The 20,060-nt window shown below is 38.8% G+C and overlaps 3 protein-coding genes across 4 annotated transcripts in view; 2 read left to right on the top strand and 1 right to left on the bottom strand.

Moving 5' to 3' along the window:
• The first annotated feature begins 215 nt into the window (after nt 1-215).
• LOC131793234 (galanin receptor type 1-like) lies at nt 216-1,691 on the top strand. The gene has a single exon (XM_059110651.2). The coding sequence runs from the start codon at nt 288-290 to the stop codon at nt 1,341-1,343; it is 1,056 nt and encodes a 351-aa protein (XP_058966634.2). The 5' UTR covers nt 216-287; the 3' UTR covers nt 1,344-1,691.
• A 23-nt stretch (nt 1,692-1,714) lies between these two features.
• On the bottom strand, nt 1,715-18,626 carry LOC131793184 (atrial natriuretic peptide receptor 1). Of its 2 annotated transcripts, none has more exons than XM_066170920.1 (22): nt 18,194-18,626; nt 15,871-16,177; nt 14,918-15,216; nt 14,039-14,174; nt 13,792-13,887; nt 13,088-13,258; nt 12,819-12,918; nt 12,179-12,293; nt 11,489-11,539; nt 10,776-10,853; nt 10,383-10,487; nt 10,115-10,186; nt 9,227-9,401; nt 8,340-8,489; nt 7,959-8,133; nt 7,434-7,571; nt 6,902-7,025; nt 6,174-6,242; nt 5,451-5,625; nt 4,542-4,640; nt 3,927-4,018; nt 1,715-3,320 (listed from the first exon to the last, which is right to left on the bottom strand). In XM_066170920.1, exons 1-22 carry the CDS (start codon nt 18,578-18,580, stop codon nt 3,141-3,143), a joined length of 3,294 nt encoding a protein of 1,097 aa, XP_066027017.1. In that variant the 5' UTR covers nt 18,581-18,626; the 3' UTR covers nt 1,715-3,140. The 2 variants fall into 2 exon arrangements, with proteins under 2 accessions (XP_066027017.1, XP_066027016.1); XM_066170919.1 differs by having other exon boundaries at nt 1,717-3,320; nt 12,179-12,296.
• Nucleotides 17,448-20,060, top strand: part of LOC131793235 (atrial natriuretic peptide receptor 1) — a 40,992-nt gene continuing 38,379 nt past the window's right edge. The window contains exon 1 of the mRNA XM_066170907.1: nt 17,448-17,607. The gene's annotated coding sequence lies outside the window, so the exon portion shown is untranslated. The remainder of the gene's footprint in view (nt 17,608-20,060) is intronic.

Raw genomic sequence — 20,060 nt, 5'->3', positions numbered from 1 at the left:
AATCAAGAAAGTCATTAAAAGGAAAGTTGAAACAGTAAAACGGTAGGAAACGTCGGAGTGGTATTAAGGAGGTTTTGAGGTCGTAAGAAGTCTTAATCCTATGAGATCTGTCGATATCGTGCTGAATTTATTAGGTGAAACCGCGGACTTCCTAATTGAAAATTGCGAAACTTGCCATTGGCTTTATCGCTTTCTTGGTAACAAGAAATAGACAGAGGTCAAACGCACGCGTGAAGAACGATACATCGAAGAAAGAACTTTAGTTAAAAAAACAAAGAGACCTAGAAATGCCAGTTGATGAGTTTAAAGAAAACTGCACGATAAATATCGGAAGTTGCGACAACTCAACATGGTTATGGAACTCATCCAGTTCCAATGACTCGGATGAAGATTTGAGTTCACCTTTCATCACAAAGTTACAAATAGGTTTTCAGCTGGTCGTTGGTTTGCTGGGAACTTTCGGTAATGTATTGGTTTTCACCGTCATTCGAGAAATGAAAAGGAAAAAGTCAACAACGGATATATTTGTACAAAATCTTTCTATTGCAGACCTTGGAATCTTCTTGCTGTCAACTCCGCTCATGGCTATCAAAGAAAGATTGCCGTATAACTGGCCTTTTGGGAAGTTTGCTTGCCTTTATCTATATCCCATTCCCGAAATTTTTCACGGGGCATCGGTTTGGTGTATTGCTGTTATTGCCTTCGACCGATATCGACAGATAATAACACCGCGGATTTATAGTCCCAACAAACGCAGGACTTTGCTGAAGAGGGCCAAGTATGTTGTTGCCTGTGTATGGATTGTTTCTTTTCTGGCACCTTCTTTACCACTTTACTTTGTCGTGGAATATCAGAGAACAACCGGGACATGGTGTGGTCCTCGCTGGCCACAGCGGTTGTTTGCACAAGCGTACATGATTTTGCTGACAGTTTTCTCATATTTGTTACCTCTAGCTGTGATTTCATGGACTTATTTGGCGATCTCGCGTATAATTCAACGAAGTAATGCATTTATCAAAAATATAACACATGGTAATGGAGCATTGGAAGACAGGTGCTGTGTCTCTTCAACAAAAAATGTGCGCCTGCGTCAAAACAGGAGGGCAAAGAAAATTCTCACACCGATGGTTTTGGTGTTTGCAGTTACAATGCTTCCTCTCAACGTCTTCAGACTAACCATTGTGTTTTGGCCTGCAATGGGGAAACAAGATTATTATCAAAACCTGCTGTACGCAATATCGGTGTTTGTTATGCTGAACTCTGCGGCCAATCCTGTTATCTATTCAATTGCAAGTAGGGACTTTCGCAGGGGAATAAAAAATTTATTTCATAAAGAATCGTGAAAAAAAGATTACTGAAATGAAAGTTTATTCAAAGCCGATTCTGATTTTTTAGATAACGATAGCTGATGAATCTTTTCCTAAAAAAAAAAAATATAAAACCTTCGCATTCATGGCAATCGCCAATTTTTCTATTTTTATGTCTCGGTTGCGTAGTAATTTGCCATCTCTTGAAAAAATTAAAAAAGAAAAGAGGTTTTTCACTAATTTCAATGTCCATAGAATTCTTTCCTTTAACTTTGCTTAAAATCCCAGTCCTTATAAAAAGCTCTCTGGGACATCTGATAATCTAATGAAAGCGCTTTATAAATCATGTATTAACATTAAATAAAAATGAGTGTAAATAGATTTTCCAAGAGACACATCCTAAGACAAAGATAAATTTCGAAATCTCAGTTTAATCTCTGTATATAAATTTACGAAACAGAGGAGAGCAATGCGTCCTTCGGATCAAAATTTTTCTGTAGGAAATAGTAAGAATAACGAAAGGATAGCACAGAAAGATCTTTAGATCGTCTTACATTTGAGGATAACAGGTAACAAAAACTCACACTGACCTAAACTAGTGGTTCAATGTTTATTATGTTTATGTCAGTGTTTGGTAGACCTCTATATTGCATTTGTCAAAAACCAAAGTCTATTAGCCGATTTATATATATTTATATATGTATAAAAAACATCAAACTTCTGGAAGTTTAGGTAAATAAATGGGGAAATTGATGCTTGAAAAGTTTCACGTTAAGCTAATGACAACTCTAATATGGAAGCAGATGCATTAAAGTGGCTAACATAACTTGAATAATACGGTACATTATATTACATTTTAATTAACCTTAAAAGGTAGCGTTAAGTAACAACTTATATTTGGGTTCTTAGGTATCAAAGGCATAACATAAATATACTTACAGAGGAAAAATGAACTTTTTTTGATGAGTTGCTTTGCTGTATATAAATAGAGAGTGATCCGGGGTTCCTTCGGTTTTGCTTTACTTCGCTCTATGATTGGTCAAGAAAACTCGTGCCACCATCTCAACCAATCAAATTCAAACAAAAAATTCAAATTCCAACTTGGTCAGTCGCGTTTTCCCGCGCTTTCAGCAGGCTGCGAAGTTTTTAATTTAAGTTCTCATCGGTCAATGATGATGTTAACCTTTTTTTTTCTGAATGGTAATTGTAATTAACTTTGTTTTTGGTTTTTTCGACACTCAATTGAAAACCCCCCTTTGCCTTGAATTGGTAAGTGAAAATACGTAGTTAGCCTTTAAAGTCCTAAGACCTGATTAGTCTAAATTGCATTTTTCTCCTTTTAAATGTTATACAGGCCTTGTGACTTACTTAGGAGAGTTTGAGGTTAAATCAAAAATTTGCGAAAAAAAATGTATTTCAGTTTTCGCTGTTGTTGGAACCTAATTAGAGTAAAATGAGCTCAAAATCCCAACTGGAAAGGTTGAAATGTTTTTTTTATGTAAATCAAAAAATTCAGATTGTGGAAACTTAGCTAAGGCGGATGAGGTAATATAGGTAATTTAAAAAAGCAGCAAATCTATTTTTGTCGGCTCGATGTCGTTCATGAGGGCTGTGTAAAAGGACAAGTGAAATACGTGACCCAGTATTCCATGCACCTGGAATAGCAATGGGCTGTTATAGTGTCCCAAACTAGTTGTTGCATTACACTCGAAGTTTTTCCAGTTGCATTGATCTTGTGGAACTTGCAAATGAAGAGAGAGGCATTCAAGCTTTTTTCTTTGTTTGATAAAGTTATCGCTAAGCAGAGTTAACTTCATTAGCGCGTTGCATATTCTAATTAAGACCTTCACGTATCAGACCCAACTTTTCACGAGTCAGGTGTTCGGTCAGCTCCACTTCTATTGCAGAAGAAGAGAATGCACCAGTTCTTGATCGTGATCTTGAAACAACTTCTGATGAAGGCGCGTGACTGACTCTTCCGTTTAACCAATATGTCACCAATTTTCCTTTACCCTACAGATAAGAAGATAATACACCGAGAAAAGAACGGAATTCGAGCAGGTATTAAAGAGGGAACATTGATAATTTCACACGTCAATCAGGAATACTTTTCTCGGATGACGGGTCGCAAATGATATAAGCCATGAAATAAGTTGAATGCAGTTGAAGCATAGCACTAACGACTGGTAAATACATTCTCTCTCTCATAGAGGGGGGGATATTCACCCAAAACGCAGGGAGATGGGGAAGACCATTGCTCAGATTCCTAACTTTTATCTAGCCCAGAAAAATATGATTTTTAATAGCCACAGCGTACTACACGAATCAAAAGTTATCCATCACCTCAGTATTTCAGATCAAATTTACCAGGGAGCCTTTTCAGAGATAAATAGAGACAATAAAAATCTTATTCTATAGAACCTACTTCCTACCTAAGTTTATAATTATAATCCTTGTTTCAGATTCAAGGGTTCTGGTGAGACGCTCACATACAAAGTTGATGTATCATAGACCCTCGTGAGTAATTAGAGGCACCAAATAGAATAACATGTCTTCACTTCACGGAGTAATAAATTTCACAGTTTGATCTCAGTAAAATAATGAATTGAGCCCGCAAACCTTGACTTCAATCGATCCTCGTTCTCTCATGTTATAACCTCCACATGTCTCTAAGAACACCTTGGTGGCTGCGCTGATGTGGATTTTTAAAGCTAATATGTACACAAAATCAAATTACGAAATTAGTACCGAGGAACCAGACTCTGAATCGAAGTGCAATTCGACCGAGTGTCGTGACACTAAAACCTAAGTAATCACGTCAGCTAATCAGAACGAAGAAAATCATCGCAAGGGGTCAAAGTGGTTAAGCTCAAAATAGATACGTGGTGCAACCGGCGTAAAGCGCGGGTAAACACGAGTGACCAATCATTTGCGATCGGTGTTAGTCGTGCATTAGATTGGTTGAGAGAATTTTCTTGACCAATCAGAGCGAGAAGTAAAGACAAGCTAGTGCAATCCACGCAACGCAACGCAACGCTCTTTCGTTACATGTGCAAAGAACATTTCATTTTAATTTCAACTCTGGAAAAGAAAGTCAATTTTGCAGATCCCGTGAAGGAAGTTTATATTAGAAGTTTGAAGACATTGCTCTGTGATATTTTTGACACGTTCTCATTGCCCGTCCATTTGAAAATGTATTGATATCTCGTGAGAAAACATAGATTGATCACGCACCTTCTCCACTTGATTCCATTCTGGAGGCAGTGTTTACTGTATCGCCAAACAGACAATAACGAGGCATTTTCAAGCCAACAACGCCTGCACAAACAGGACCTAAAATACGAAATTATTGAAATGTGATATCTCCTGTTATCTTTCAACTAAATAAAACTCGTAAAACAGGCGAACGGGACGCTTAAAAGGAGTTGGTGCGCGGCTGCTCAGCTACTGAGATTGATCCCGGCAAATTATTTGATAGGTATATGACGCTGCAGATGCGAGGCCCGTAATCGTAGTCATTATTTCTCTCAGTCACTGGGTTCAAACTATCCTTTGTCTCGAAATTGAGTGTTAAAACATACTAAAGACTGAACGAAGATTTCACTTTTACTCGTCTTGCCTAAGACGTGCGTCCGTCCTTTGACGCCGATCCACGTGATTTCAAATTATTTCCCAAAACCCAACAGTCGAGATGTAAAAAAATATTTTTAACCCCGCCTTGTTGGTCAACTGTGTACTTGTAAAGCAAGGTATTAAATATTTGTGGAATAACCTAATAACCAGGGCTAACTCTTTTTCCCCCAAGAGAGACTCCAAGAACCAATTATTTGACCTGGAAACATACGCTCAGCCCATATTACATATTCATTTAGGGACCACTCATAATTTATCACCGGTGGGGGTGGGAGTCGAAGAATTTTGGTTGTGTCACAAACAAATTTACCTGATCCTCCCATAAAGCTCTGTAATGTCCTTATGACCCCCCCTCCCCCCCCCCCCCTCATTGGCAGTTAATTGGCAGTCAGTTGTCTATAGTCGCCCCCACCCCTTCATACTCTGTTGGTGGCTGTTTACTCTTCCGTTCCCCCTGAAAAACCATGTGATCTTCCCAAAATCTTTTACTTCCTCTTTTTAATTCCATACCACTGTGGATGCCAATTCTCAGCTTAAGTTTCTCTTCTGGACGGTGCTTTATTTCAAAAGTTTGCACAGACTGTAGGAGATGAAGCGCCATGTCAGCTATCTCCAGGGCGTGTTGATGGCCGTTTCTTATTGGCAGACCAGAGACAACCATATAAGCGTCACCAATAGTCTCCACCTGAAGAAAAAGCAGATCATAAATTAACGGTGGGTTGAAAATTTGACCTGTATGTATGTATTTATTGTATATAACTGCGATATTTGGACGAAGCCTGTATAAACAACTATAAGGCCAGACCACAACACTGGGAGATACATTCCCAGCCTACGTGTAGTCGTACCCTCCCCCCCCCCAAAGTGAAACAGAAGCCTCGGGGGAATGGGAATGGCTTACGTAGTCTACTACATTCCCTACATTTTGCTAAAAGTAGATTAAGAATTGTTGGCAAACGTCTTTTGGCTTATTACTCTGTGTTAATTACACTTGTACCATGTTTAAATTTCTAAGAGGTGTAGCTTAATTTTGAAAAATTAGTCAAAGGACGCTTAAGCCACTCCAGTGGCATTTGTCAGTCGTGGAAAATGCGATAGTTGTGTAATTATTGGAAATAAATTGTGGAAAACAAACTTAAGAGAAAAACCATTTTTCACTCTTTGAAGGCCAAGATGTTGCTCACTTTAGTTGAAGTTCAGATAAACTTATAAATGTTCCATTTAATTTTGTACCTTATAGACATCATATCCATGGATTATCGCATCAAATGTAGTATACAAGTCATTTAGCAAGGTCACAATCTATCAGCAAAAAAAAAGAAAAAAAAAATGACAAGAGGGAAATCAGCTGGCGGCTTCAGTAGTCGAATATGCATAGTGCTTCGTGTAAGTGTCAGTCACAAGTATGAATACCACGTTGACTCCAAATTCTAATTCTACCTGGAACCAGTGGACAAGAGGAACCACCTCGTGGAATGTCCACCTCTAAATTCTCATTCCTGTTTCCATTCTCAAAAACTCAAAGATTAGAATAATGTTATTTGGGCAAAAATGTTCAAAACTAAAGCTGATTCATCGCCACACAATAAATCTAGATCGTATCCTAAAATGAGTTGCGTACGAGATAGAAACCCTGGATCAATTTCAGCATCTGTGCAACTTCACACTTACCCCTCCCCTGACCCGAGAACAGTCGACTGATATCAAGTTTGGGTTGCTTCTGGGTGAAGGGAGGGGTAGGTGTGTAGTTTCTCAGATAATGAGATTGATTCGGAATCCTCATTTGAAAATCCTCAGAGCGTGATATATATTTGATAGGAGGCAGAGTGAGGGTTTTGTCTCAAGCGATATGCGAAAAAATGTTTGTTAAGTATCAATGAGGTTTCTCCAGTTAAAAAGTTATAAGGAGTAAAACTATGAGGAGGATTTCCAAAGGTTAACAGGGCTATTGTGGAGTTAACCTGCAATGGAGTACTCTCTGAGGACAGAGCAGTAAATCCTACGATGTCGCTAAAGAATAATGTTACTTCGTCAAAACTTTCAGCCTCCACTGGTCTTCCTCTTTTCAACTGATCAGCTACACTCCTTTTGAAAAATTCAAATGATAGCAAACATCATTAAATTTCAATGATATCTATAATTTGGGTGGTGCATCTGAGTCGGGTGAAAAAGAACCAATCGAGTCGTCGCAAATTCCTCTCAACACCCAGTTAAAGTGGTTGTTAAACTAACACTTTCCCTACGGGGACCCGTCCAAAAACTTGCCGTTCTTGCCATCTACTTTTACCTTTTCCCCAAATGTTACTTACGAAGGGTGACAAATAGCAAATATACCTTCCTACTATCGATACATTTACAAAATTTAATCTGTACACACTCCCTAATTTTTTGCTAAATTGAGAACTTAACATCTCCCTAAATATTTGCGCGCCAGCCACATGAGAGAAGAGTTCAAAGAATGGTCTAAATATAGATAGAAAAGATGATATTTACTTTGGGAGCATGCTGTGAAGCAGTTCATCTGTCCTCTTCTTTTCTTCAATCCACTGTTCAGTTCGTTTTTCAACGAGTTTTTCCAGATTGAGTGAATGTTCTTCCAGCATGTAAATTATCTTATCGACGAGGTTGTTCCTGAACGCAAACAAAATTCACGATCATCTAAATGGATCTAAACCTCAAAACGGTGAGACAAGTTTGTTATGGATTAATCAATCATGACACTGTAAAATGCAAATAAAGAAATGACTGTTTGTGGACTGCAATTTATGTAATTGCAGAAAAGGCGCTGGGAAAAAAATTCGAACCCAGGCCTCCCTGATATTACTTGAGTACTACTACTCGTACAACTGTGGTGCCACACGTTGGAAGCGAGGCAAACTTTTAAAAGGTTCATCTTTTTCCGTAAAGGAATCTGACTACAATTCTTTAACTGGATGCATAATGTGGTTTTGCATGTCACGTTATATCTATCGTTAGCTGTAAACAGTTGTTAAAAAGAAGAAAAACATTGGACCTTACTTTCTTCCGTGGAGTTTCTTTAATAGCTTTCTTATCTCCCAAAATTCAGGTCTTTCATCCGGATTCTCATTCCAGCACATTTTCATCAAGAGGTGAAGATCTTCTCTTGCCACATTGGCCGTGAGTGGAGGGCGAAAAGGAGGATTGGTACGGGTCGACACGCGACCGACAATTTCTGTCACGAACACAGTGGTACATACGATGTCTCAATATAATTCTGTTTGTTCTATTCTACCTAAACTAACCTAACACGTACAAGGGTACGTTTTTAGACAAATTTTGGTGCTGCGGCGGTAGGGGATATTGCTCATTCACTGTAATCTTTATTGAAAATTTACGGAAATCTGCCATGTGGTATTCCAGACGATTCCCTTTACTTACCCTTTGCCTCAAGGTGGCAGTCATGATATGGTAGATGCCTAGTCTCCAGTTCATGTACTATGATTCCAAAGCTATAAACGTCTCCTTTTGGTGTACCCCTGCATGGGTTTTGTTTCTGACGTAAAAGTTCAGGAGCAGTCCACAACAGCTCTGTGAAATAATGAGTCAATTTCTTTTAGCCACTTCTCGTTGCTATGGGCAACCTACATTCTCAATGGGCACATTCCCGTAAAGGGAAATCAAAGAAGGACTGGGGGCTATATCTGTAGTAGATCTAGTCATTTTAATACTCCTTACCAGGATTGACAAGGAATCACGATATATCTTTTTTTACTCTGTGATTACGAAAACGAATAAATAAATTAAAAAAAAAAACCAAAAAAACAAAAAAAACAAAAACAAAAAAAAAAACATGATCGTAGGTCGTAGATACCCAGGGTAAACGCAGCATTACATTGCTTTGCCTGGGGAGATACCCCTATGATAAAGATAACGAAATATTTGAAACAGTTAGGGCTCGCGACTATAGAATTCACCCAATGGGTTTTGTATTTATTTTGTTTTTACATTTTTGAGTAGGCATTAATCCCTGTAATATTACACACTGACCGTTAAAAGTCATGTGTAAAAGAAACAGTATTTCAAACCTATCAGTTTTATTTGTAATTTTACATCATTCTTGAGGAGTGTTATCTTCTCTTATTATTCTTGACAAAAGAAGAAAAGTAAAAAATGTCTGTACTCGCTGTATGTACTTATACTAAAATATCTGGCCTTTACAGGTTCAGCTTTAATGTTTGACATTGCTTTCTTTGTAGTCAAATCTTTTCAAAGTGATACCACACACGAAAATCAACGAAGTAAGTAGATGTGTTGTCAAACCGTACTAGAGTAGTCTTGGACATAACCGCAACTTCTCACGCTGAGGCGTTTGTTGTGCGCCTTGAACTCCCTGAGCCCGTGGTCTGTGATCTTTAAAATCCAGCGACTATCTACCACGCAGTTAGATGAGGTGAGGCGTCCATGAAACTTGACGTCAACACTGTGAAGATAGTCCATGCCCTGGGGAACAGTAATGGTATAATAATAACTATAACAATAATAAAAATGATAATTGTACTAATCATAATACAGTCAGCAACGTAGTGAACCAATCAGCCAATAATTGCAACGATACAAAAACAAACATATTTAAAAACACTAATAAGAGGCATAATTTGAGGGGAAGGCTCACAAGACTCTTTTTTAACATTGATTCTGCTTCCTCTCCTCTAAAATGACCATAGATAAAAGCTAAGAGAATGAACAAAGAACGTAGTTCCAGGTGTAGACGATGCTCAGCTGTTTTGTCTTCGTCGCATGTGAGACAGCACACATGGAATGTATGTTCTAGCTTTAGAGCAGACCCTCACTTTTAGTGCTGCAAGACGCGCGTTTCTCCCCCCGCGGGAAGATTTGAGGCGAGTCAGGGAAAGGCTCACCGGTCTGGCAGTAAAATTTATTGGTATTAGACCCCTTGCAAACCTTTCGCGGGCTCCCCCGGCTCTGGGTCTCAGGCCGCTACGAGACTTTCTTTCGTGTGCAGGTCTCGTGCTGAAGCACTAATACTGAGGGACTGTGCGTAAGCCAGGTTGGCTCTGGGTCTTGTACGGTTTAAAACATCATTAGTACCCCCGAATATAACACCATACACACAGTTAAATAAGAATCAAATAGCTTCTCAGTCCTTAGAGAAAATATAGCTTTTAGTTTGAAACTGAAATTGTTTATCTTACCGTTGCAATTTCCAGGATAAAACTATGAATAAATATGCTGTCTAACTTTATGTCCTCGTTCAAATTGACCTCCTATGATAAAACAGCAATGAAATATTTCAATAAATTTTCAACTACACAACGTATAGTAACCGTGGCGAGCTTGTATGTGGTTTGTGATGTCATGCAACGCATGCGCAATTTCTAAAAATTGTGTACCAAAGGACGGCTTCGAAAAGGAACTATCAAATTGGCGGCGACGAAAGCAATTGAATTGATTATTTGTTACCTGTAAAGTTCCTCTTGAGCAGTATTCTGTGAGAATACAGATGTTGGGAGCATCCACGCATGCGCCAAAAAACCTGGTCAAATTCGGGTGATGTACCTCACGAATCTGTCGTGAGATTATGAATAATTATAATTTTTAAGTGGTAAGTTTTTTCACCAACTTAACCTTTAATTAAAATGTTAGATTATGCAGCCAGCACATTTTCATCCGCGCTCGATGAAAACGAAACGGCCTGGCCGTAAATACGCAGAGCGGAGGTGCCACTGTTCCTTAACTTTCTACTTGCCATTCCGTTTGCGGCGTTGCTACTCTAATCTCATATAGTACATTATAACCAGCTTTGTAGACTGCCGAAAATCATCATGGGAGATTGTATCGATTAGGTGTACTGACCTGTTTTAGTTCAAGGAGCACAGTTCTTGTTAAGTCAACATGATTTTTCTCAATGCGTTTTACGACCACTGGATGTCCCTGCGAGGGAAGTGTTGAGACGGCCATTTTACTTTCAAATACAACATTTACAACAAGTAGACTGGTTTTGTTGTTATTTTCACCCCCCAAAAAATAGATAATAATCTCTCCACAAATTAACTCTTTAACTTCCATGAGTGACCAGGATAGAATTTCTCCTTACAACATCAATACACTATCAAGCAGACAAGAGATGAGAATAGATAAAATATCAAATAGGGGTTTACAAGTCGATCTAATACCAAATTCTCCGACTGTTTGACTCCATAAGAATTGTACAGCGAAAGGTAAGGCGAATTACTAGTGAGATCTTGGAGCAAAAGGGTAAATGATTAACGCTTGCTTGACCACAAATATTTCGTGATGCTGCATCTCCTCCTTGATCTAACTTATTCCAAACGTTCAGTTGCCGAGGAGTGAAAAAATGCTTGGGTCGAGCGATTCACTATTTCGCTCGGATTTCGTACCGTTTTACCAGCTGAAAGCCTGGGATAGGCCACCTAACGACAGCCTGTATGCAGCCGCCCCTTACCCTTCGAAAAGATAAACTAGATGGGGTGACGCTCCTTTAATTAAAAATTAGTAAAGTAAATTCTAGTATGGCGGTCAGATGCCTAATTTTTTTTTGTAAACACCTTATATATCCCCAGTGTGATGCCGCACCGAGGTCTGTTTGCCGTTGATATCTGAAAGAAAATAGATGTAAGTGTGTAGCATATACAGTTTGTTTCGTAGTTAGTGATCAATAGATCCCTGGTTATTTAAATTGAGAGTGATAAAGGGGAAGGGAGGGAGGGTTGGGGGATGAAGAAATCTTGAGGTGAACAAATGGTTTTCAGAGGGAACGAAGTGGGGATTAGTCGTCACCTACAGAGTATATGGGTGGGGGGGGGAGTACTATGGAAAATTGACTGCTATTTAACTGTCAACCAGGGGGGGGATTATAAGAATATTCCAAAGCCTCAGGGAGGGATCAGTTAAATTATGTCGTAACACAACAAAACTCTTCCTGAGGAAAATCAATATGGCATTAAGATGATAGTCAAAGTAACCTTGGAATATCAACTCCAGAGGAAGGAGGGAGAATCACACAAAGGAAACATTAGGAGGAAAACGTTCGAGGAAGGATGATCGAGGAAAGGAGGTAACAGGAAACGAAAATGAAGAAACGAGATGATAAAGTTAATCCGAAGAGCAGAGAAGAGATTAAGAGAAATGGAAAAATAGGATGGACGCCAATGGGCGAAGAGGCGAAAAATGGGAAAGTTTAATTTTTAGTTTTTACTACTGACATAACCTGAACAAGAACTTTAACAGTTTCACACCTCGCTAATGGTTGATATCCTTGAGACACTGATACCCATAGCAGGACAAATCACGATGTCTTCGTATTTCACCTTCCATATTTGACTGGCCAGCTCTTTTTCAAAGGCGTGTTTCCTACTAGGATGAATTTAAAGAGTGAATATTAGACGTACAAATATCACAACCAGAGCATAAGTGGAAGTATAAAAGTGGAAATAAATGAGAAAACTCTTGGGAGAAAGCTGGGATCAATGTCTATAGTTATCCGCGGTGTTATTGGATAATATCCTCGTTCGTTACGCATCGTTAAGACGAATGTCTGTTTAAAAGCTGTTTAGCGCGGCTCATAAAAAGTGGCACAAGAGACGTTTGACATCTGACCCTTAAGAGTGACTAACATCTTATTTCTCCTCACAATATCACCCTTGAATCACACATTAAGGTCATGAGAATTAAAGAGATGATCACCAAGTAAAGAAGCTTTTGATTGTTAAACAAATTCTCTTTGTCAGCACCCTAAGAAATGTATAGAGAATATGCACACTGATGTTAGGGTGCTAAAAAGATACTATTATAAAGACTGACAAGACTTAAGCCGGGAGAGACGTTAAACGTGTTCTTAACTCCTAACAACTTTGTCGGCTGAGTTTTTTTTTTTACCTGATATAGAAGAGTAACAGCACCGTACCAGCTACGATAAGAGACGAAACTACAGCAGCAGCTATGACACCTGCTTTGTAGATAATTGGCTTTGAAGGACCTTTCAGAGGGCAAAAAGTGGAAAAGCTTAGCCAGATGAAATGAATAAAAAAAGCTGCAAAAGTTACTGGATGAAACAAAAAAAAAATTCTAACATTTAAAAAGGAAAAAAACAGGTCAAACGAGTCAGACGAGTCAAACGGATCAAAAAAGTCAAACAAGGCACTTACTTGGTGAAGGTGTTGGACAGAGCTCACCAGTGAATCCGCATGGAGGCCTGTCTACTGGAGGGGAAGTTCGCTGACCATACTCGGACCAGCTGATATTAATCCCGGAAAATAGCTCAAGGACTTGGTTTCCGCTCGTTTCGTTCAGCTTAAACTCGCCAACAGTCTTCATTTCTGCCGTCAAAAATACAAATAGAAACCAACAAAATATGGTGTTATTACTGCAAATTTACAACTTTTGAACAAGGTTCTTTAAAATGTGATAGATCGTCAGCGGAGAAAGTTATTCAATACACCTGAAGCTGACAATTTTGCTAAAATAGACTTCTGCTAGGGAAAAACATAAACCGCAATCATAGCTTAAGTCGTTTATCAACCTTTCCGTGATTAAAACCATCCAGTGACCTTGTTTCATGCAATTTCGACCAACAAATGAATTTTCAAGTAATGGAAAATAAGGGCTACAAGGTGATAGAGTATGTCCGTTTGGATTTTGACCAGTCAGAGAGCCGAATTTCACAAACCTGACCAAACTGAAATGAACTCGTCAGTGCGTTACCGCTCATGGTTTTTCAAAATGGGTGAAGAGAATGTGCTCTGTGATTTTTCCATTGTGGGCACAAATAGGCCACAATCAGTAAAGAATATGGTTTCGAGAAAAACGAATTTAATATATAACTTTATTAATTACTTTTAATTTTTCTTACCATGTCCACCACCAGCATTCTTGAAATATTCAAGAAGCGTCATGTTAAATTCAACGTCTCCATTCTCATCCACATGTAATTGAAATCCTGTGATACCTGGCGAAATAACGAGGAGTAAAAAACTTATTTTTCCTTTAATCACAGAGACCAATGGAATTCATGAAAAAAGCTGATGTCGATTATAGGGCCTTAGCCGGTCTGCAATCGCGCTTAAAATAAAGTTTAGACACAAAGAGCAAAATCTTACTTTCAAAATTTGTCCTTTTGATATTCTTAAACACGGCAACTCCGTCCTTTGGGCTCTGTCCGTTGGAAATCGTCTTATTCAGTGCCAACGCGTACAAATACACGGCGTCATACAAATACGCCGCATAATGAACCACCTTTGATTGAAAAAGAAATTAATCAAAAGAGTAATAGACGCACAGAAAGAGCTCTCTTGAAATGAACAAAATTGATTCAGCTCAACTTGGCAGTCAAATACCTACAGTAACTGGCTAAAGTCTCGCACGCTCTTGTCATTTCTGAATGTTTTTTCTTCTTCATTTTAATGCCACTGGGTTACATTGTTTGGGGGGAATGTGGGGTCTTTCAAGAAGCTTATTACATACGAATTACACGATTTCCGTTTGTTATGCTGAGTGAAGGGTGGTCGACCTTCTACCGAGAGGAAGGGGTGCCAACTAATTTTGCCGTTCTCTGTAGTATCTAATCAATATCATGGTTTTATGATTGTTGTAAGGGCAATCCTTGTACATCTCAGATGGGTTTCAAAACCCTTTTTTTCTAGCACCAAAGCCATACTGTAAAATCAAAACTTGAACCTCAGGGGTCTTTTTGGCCTGATTTTCTAAAACTCTGTTTACATTTCTGGATCATCACAAATTCCCATACATTCGAAACTTTGGTGTCCTTTCCTTTACAAATCTCTAGGTAACGTTTTGAGTTACTAACATGACATTTAACAGTGTAATTTCTTACGGTTTTATATTCCCCCTTCTTCAAGCATTTGAAAAGAAAACACGAGTCTTGATGAGCTTTTGTCTCTTAGATAACTCTGTTATGAGAAAAGACGAGATCTTGCAACGAGCAACGTGTGAATTTTGTGACACCTTTTCAAACTCACTTGGTCTTGCGTTTCGTCGTTCGCCTTTTTTAACACACGCTGCTGGAACTTTTTGTACTTGGTAGCGTTGAAAGGTCTGGGAACTAGTGTAAGTACTGAGTGCCAGGCTCTCTCGGCTTCGACCTTGTTGATCTTTCCACTGATTCCTGTCAACCAATACTCCGCATCCTGATGCTGTTGGCCAATCACAGAGTTAGCTGTGCTGATGATGTACACGTAATCACCATTTGTCATCCCTTTACTTCGAGCGCGGACCATGAATGGTGGTGCATATTCAGGATTTGCAGCGATTATCACAACTGGAAGAAATTTTAAACCTCAATAAAGTAAAACTGTTGGCAATACATTTTCTAAAAGGGAAAGTGAAATGTTGCCTAGCCCTCGACATGCCTTTATAGTTTGGAATGGTGTCTGTTTGTTGTTGAGTTTCGTTTTCGCGCGCAGAACATTTTTTAAATGAGGCAGTCAAACTTTTCGTCACGATCAGGACTGAGAAGTGCTCATCAAGGTCAATGGTCTCGACATGGTGTTTCAGCAAAGAAATAAATGAAAAACCATTTCGAGGTCTCTCTTCCCTCTGTTTACATCCTGACTTGTACAAGCTCGCGAAAAGAGCTTTTCAAAGACAAATTTATGACCTGCTTCTGACTGTGCTTGGGGAAAACGATTATGACGTTGGCCCCTATTCTCTAATCTTGAATTAAAAACTAGTTCTTATCGTACCATATAGCTGTAGTTATTACTTCGCCAACAACAACACTAATTTATCATTAACTCCCCTCTCCACCTCTCATTTCAACGCTATTTCTAGTTATCATTGGATCTGCTTGCTGTACTTGCTAACCGATCAGAGGATTAGAAAAAGCATTGCGTGACAACAGAACGCAGCTACTGTGATGGAGATCAACATGTTAGACTATTTTAGCTGAAATAAAAGTACGAGGTATACTTACTCCGAGCCTTTACTTTGATCTCCTCCAGGATTAGGTCAAACCTTTCCTGCTGGTGCTCTTGTGGCATTTGAGCCTCGTAAGTGACCTCGATGCCATTTTCTTCAAAATATATTTTCATGTCTTCTTTCGTCTTCTCCCATCGCTGCTGACTAAAGCAACTACCATCACAATATATGATGGCTACACGTGTCCAAGAAAATTTCCTCAACACAGCCAATACACTCTTGCTTAGCTGCGAGTTGGGAGGCCTTGTTCGAGCGAAGGTTGGGTAAAGAGATTTATCGGAGACAACGTCTTCATTACAGAACTAAAATGGAAAATCAGTCATCAGCAGTCAGCGGAAGAATTAGTCATTTATCTGTAAAATATCATTTTCGAAATACGAGTTGCAATAACCTTATCCTAAGCGCTAAATATTGACTTGCAATCAAGTTGTTGATGATAGCATATCAGTCATGCAACAAAGCACTTCAGTGAGTTTCGATAATGCTTTTATTTCATTAAAGTTATCGGTTTCTAGAGGGTTAGAGCACGATACTCGAAGCCTAAGGGGTTTATCTGCTCAAGTTTATCAGTTTTCGTTTATCTGATTTCTGAAATCGATTAAATGCGCTCAATATTGGGGTAAATTTTAAACCTGGAAAGAATCATTATGTAGCATTCCATCTTAGGGGAAGCAGAGACAATGCTGGTTGGCCCAATTATTTTACTTAAAGTTGTATCAGGGACTAGCTTACAATTTGAAATCTTGCTGCGAAGGCCGAGGTGTGCTGACGCTCGAAACGTTAGCTTTAGTCCTCTTTATGGTGGCCAATTTACATCGTCAACTCAGCTGATAAAACCAAGTATATCTAGTAATACTTACCCATCGACGCAGCACCTCAGTTTCTTTCCAAACTTACCTCCTTTATTTAAAAGTTGTTATGCGGAGAAAGTATTCGGAGAAAGTATTCACATTACTCAATTCGGTATCAAAATACTATATTCATCAGTCATTATTCAGCCAAGAAAAACACTATCGTCATGGAAATCACAACAGTACCGTCAAATAAAGCTGAGGTTGTCATAGTTGCTCCTGATAAGCTCATGTTAATACTCCATAAAATTTTAACTCCACTGCCGAAAACTTCAAATAGACTTATCCTATTATTTGTTTAAACTAACAACATGACATGTTGTGCGATTACCTTCACCTTGACCTGTTCATGCAATACATTTAATTAGAAGGGGAATGAACTTAAAAGGCGGCATGAAATGAAATATCGTGAAAATAAGATCTCGTGCAAAAAAAAGCCTTTTTCTAGCCAAAAAAAAAAAAAAATCGAAGGCTGTCAACGAGTAAAATTACTCAACACCTGTGTAAAAATTAAGGTTATGCAATGTTTGGAAAGCTTTACAACGTAGATTAGGATAAATTTTCGGCTCAGTAAATAGTGAATTGACAGAAAGAGAAGTATTGCAGGTGGCATTATACACTGGCTCGCTGCGGCAGAATGAGAAATTAATCCCCTTTGTCTGACTTCTGGCATAAGTTTGAGCTGTTACGATCAGCTTACTAGGGCTAATTTAAATGCAGTGTATAAAAGAATTTCTGAGATCCGATCGCATTACTCTATAGTGAGCAAATCTTGTTGGATGAGCAACACGTCTTTTCTGACAAAACATCGCTTTGCGTCTTTCGCGGTCTGTTTGGCTTATTGGTTGATTCCGGCTGAGAGCTGACGGTGTATCTTAAAGGTAAGTAATTGCCTATCTTCGCAAATGTCTTATTATATTTTGAAGTGAAAGGTTATTCAAGACAGCGGCAGTTTGTGGGACCCGTATTTGTATAAAAGGAACACAACACATTATACTGTGACATTACTCTTGCTGCAAATACATAGAGGACGTTTCACTAAACGCAGGGGAAATCCGACCCTACCTAAAACCGATGTGAACGAAGAGTAGTTGTGTTCTTTCCGCCACTGAAGAAAAGGTAGCTAATTTGAATTATTAGGGTTTGCCCATAATTTAGATACTTAACCAAAGTTTTAAAGAGGATCCTCCCCGTCAGTACATCTTGAATAATTTAACTTAAATTAATTAATTTCATCGAAATACGCATTATCTCCTTTATTTATCGTCGTAGTTTCTTGTATATCACAATCTTTTTGTATTTCTTTCCCAAGCCATTGGGACATGTCTCTTTGCTTCTGTGATTTGATGAAAAATTTGAATAGCTTTAAAAACGCAGCGAAATAACTTATTTTAGCCCCTTAAAGACTTGTATGGACGCCTTGGAAATTATTGCACCCTCTCAGACTTGATATAGCATGAAACTTACGTATGAGATTATGGGAAGATTCCAGGCTGCAGCGACACGGGCTGAAGTTGCACAGTAGGTCTCGTTTCCCGGCCCGATAAAAACTTGAACTCCGCGATTCCTGTGCTCGGTCATGGCCTGGATACCAACCAGCTCACTGCATCGCGTATCATTCAGATGATACGATAACTTAAAGTTGAAGGTGCTGCTGTTGTTTATGGTCTCGATGGCCACATGGAAAGCGGAAGCGAATTGGTTATCGGTGGTAATCAGCTGCTCACAGGACGACAAAGGGTAAAGTAGTACCACCGTGACAGTTTCCTTGTTGGGTTGACTGTTCGACTGAATTGCAGTCATGGGCAGAAGAACCATGAGAGAGAAAAAGTTACTGATCTGCCAAGTTGCCATACTAGTTTGCTTTGTAGTGATCACCTCCGCTTAGTAAATGTCTCCTTTCTTTTCTGAGTTCTCTTGAGTAAATACTGATAAAAGAAACTTCATAGCACTTCTACATTAGTCTGACAAGTGATCCTCGTCATCATGAAGGAAACAATTCAGCCATCAAGCGCAATGTTTACCATCGAAACGCGATATTTCAACGTGCAGCTCCATTAGACGTTCAAATTAGGGGTGATCCGTGAAGCTTTCATTACCCACAAGTGAACCGACAACTTTGTCAAACTGTCGAACTTCATCTTAACGCCATTGGTCAAGAGATCCACTCTTGACATTTTCATTGAATGGTAATTCATAATTGCTCTGAATACTCAGTTGCTTGTTTGGACTTCAAGAAATATTTACATTTGTTTACTCTTTTATACAGAAGTCAATGTACCTCTTAAGGGAACGAATATCCCATGATTGATAACCAGCAGGAATCATTTGGTACTCGATAAACGACGAAAAAAAAAAGTTCCAGCACCCAATCAACTTGAGACTTGAAAATCCAAAGCTAACAGTTCAGTTCTTTACGGAAGTCGAGTAAATGCAAATTTCGATGAGTTTATTTAAGTGATAGTCATTCCGTAATTCAAAAGTATCTTATATCACTATTTCGTATAACCTTCGATTCCAAAAATGTTAATCAAGGTCCGAGATGTTAAAAGTTTTCAGTACCACACCCTGCCTTTAGCCTAAAAATCTTATTAATTTTTTTGTTTCAGTGGACTGCAAATAGGATTATAGAATCCGGTAATATGTGTAAGCAACTGGCTCAGCCGATAAGTTTATTTATTTTCTTTAGTATTCTGTTAGGTATTATTGCCTTGATGATTTTGGATGATGATCAGTTCAAGCAGCTTACGCCGGGAATCACGTATGAAATTCTCTGAAAGAGAACGCGTTAAGGAAATTCGTGTGCCTGACAGAGGAAAATATCTCATCAAACTGAATATATTTTGTAAACCGCGATTATTGCCCTTGACAATTGTTTTATGAGGCTTCAGGGTCAGTATTGTGTCATGCTTGTTGAATCTTGAAAAACTTCATCAGATTTTCTCGTCATTTGCTATCCGTTTTATGCTCGGCATCTATAGGTAGCCCCGGTTACTAATCCGCGGTTTACCTTTGCTTCTCTCTTGTTTGTTTTCTTAAACAAATCGTTATGTTAGGCTTCAACTCTCTATTTAATTAGAAGCATATGCTCCTGGTTTGACGGCTGTTGTAACGTTAAATTAATCCAAAATCGTGAAGTCGGTACTTGCCATCAAAATGGCAGCCATTACAAAGCTACATGTCGCTTCCGTAGTCATTGCTTCGACGATTCTCGAGATGTTCTCTCGAGCCGTGCCATTCAAATGTCATTTAGCTATTGATTCAGTTTTTGCAAGGCTTTAATGCAAACAAAAAGCTTCTAGCTTCTTTGGTCAAGCTGCATGACTCCTAGAAA

The sequence above is a fragment of the Pocillopora verrucosa genome, chromosome 8 (genome assembly GCF_036669915.1).
Source record: "Pocillopora verrucosa isolate sample1 chromosome 8, ASM3666991v2, whole genome shotgun sequence".
NCBI classification, from domain to species: Eukaryota; Metazoa; Cnidaria; class Anthozoa; order Scleractinia; family Pocilloporidae; genus Pocillopora; species Pocillopora verrucosa.
Note: the sequence above shows the minus strand (reverse complement) of the source record. Positions and strands in the feature narration are given on the sequence as shown.

What these genes read in the sequence shown, in the direction of transcription:
- LOC131793234 (XM_059110651.2), top strand. Translation starts at nt 288, where the DNA reads ATGCCAGTTGATGAGTTTAAAGAAAACTGCACGATAAATATCGGAAGT.
- LOC131793184 (XM_066170919.1), bottom strand. Translation starts at nt 18,580, where the DNA reads ATGGCAACTTGGCAGATCAGTAACTTTTTCTCTCTCATGGTTCTTCTG. An exon ending in TGCTCCTTGAACTAAAACAG is followed by an intron (nt 10,488 to 10,775) that starts GTCAGTACACCT and finishes ATCTCACGACAG; the next exon opens with ATTCGTGAGGTACATCACCC. An exon ending in AATGGAATCAAGTGGAGAAG is followed by an intron (nt 4,019 to 4,541) that starts GTGCGTGATCAA and finishes TGTACATATTAG; the next exon opens with CTTTAAAAATCCACATCAGC.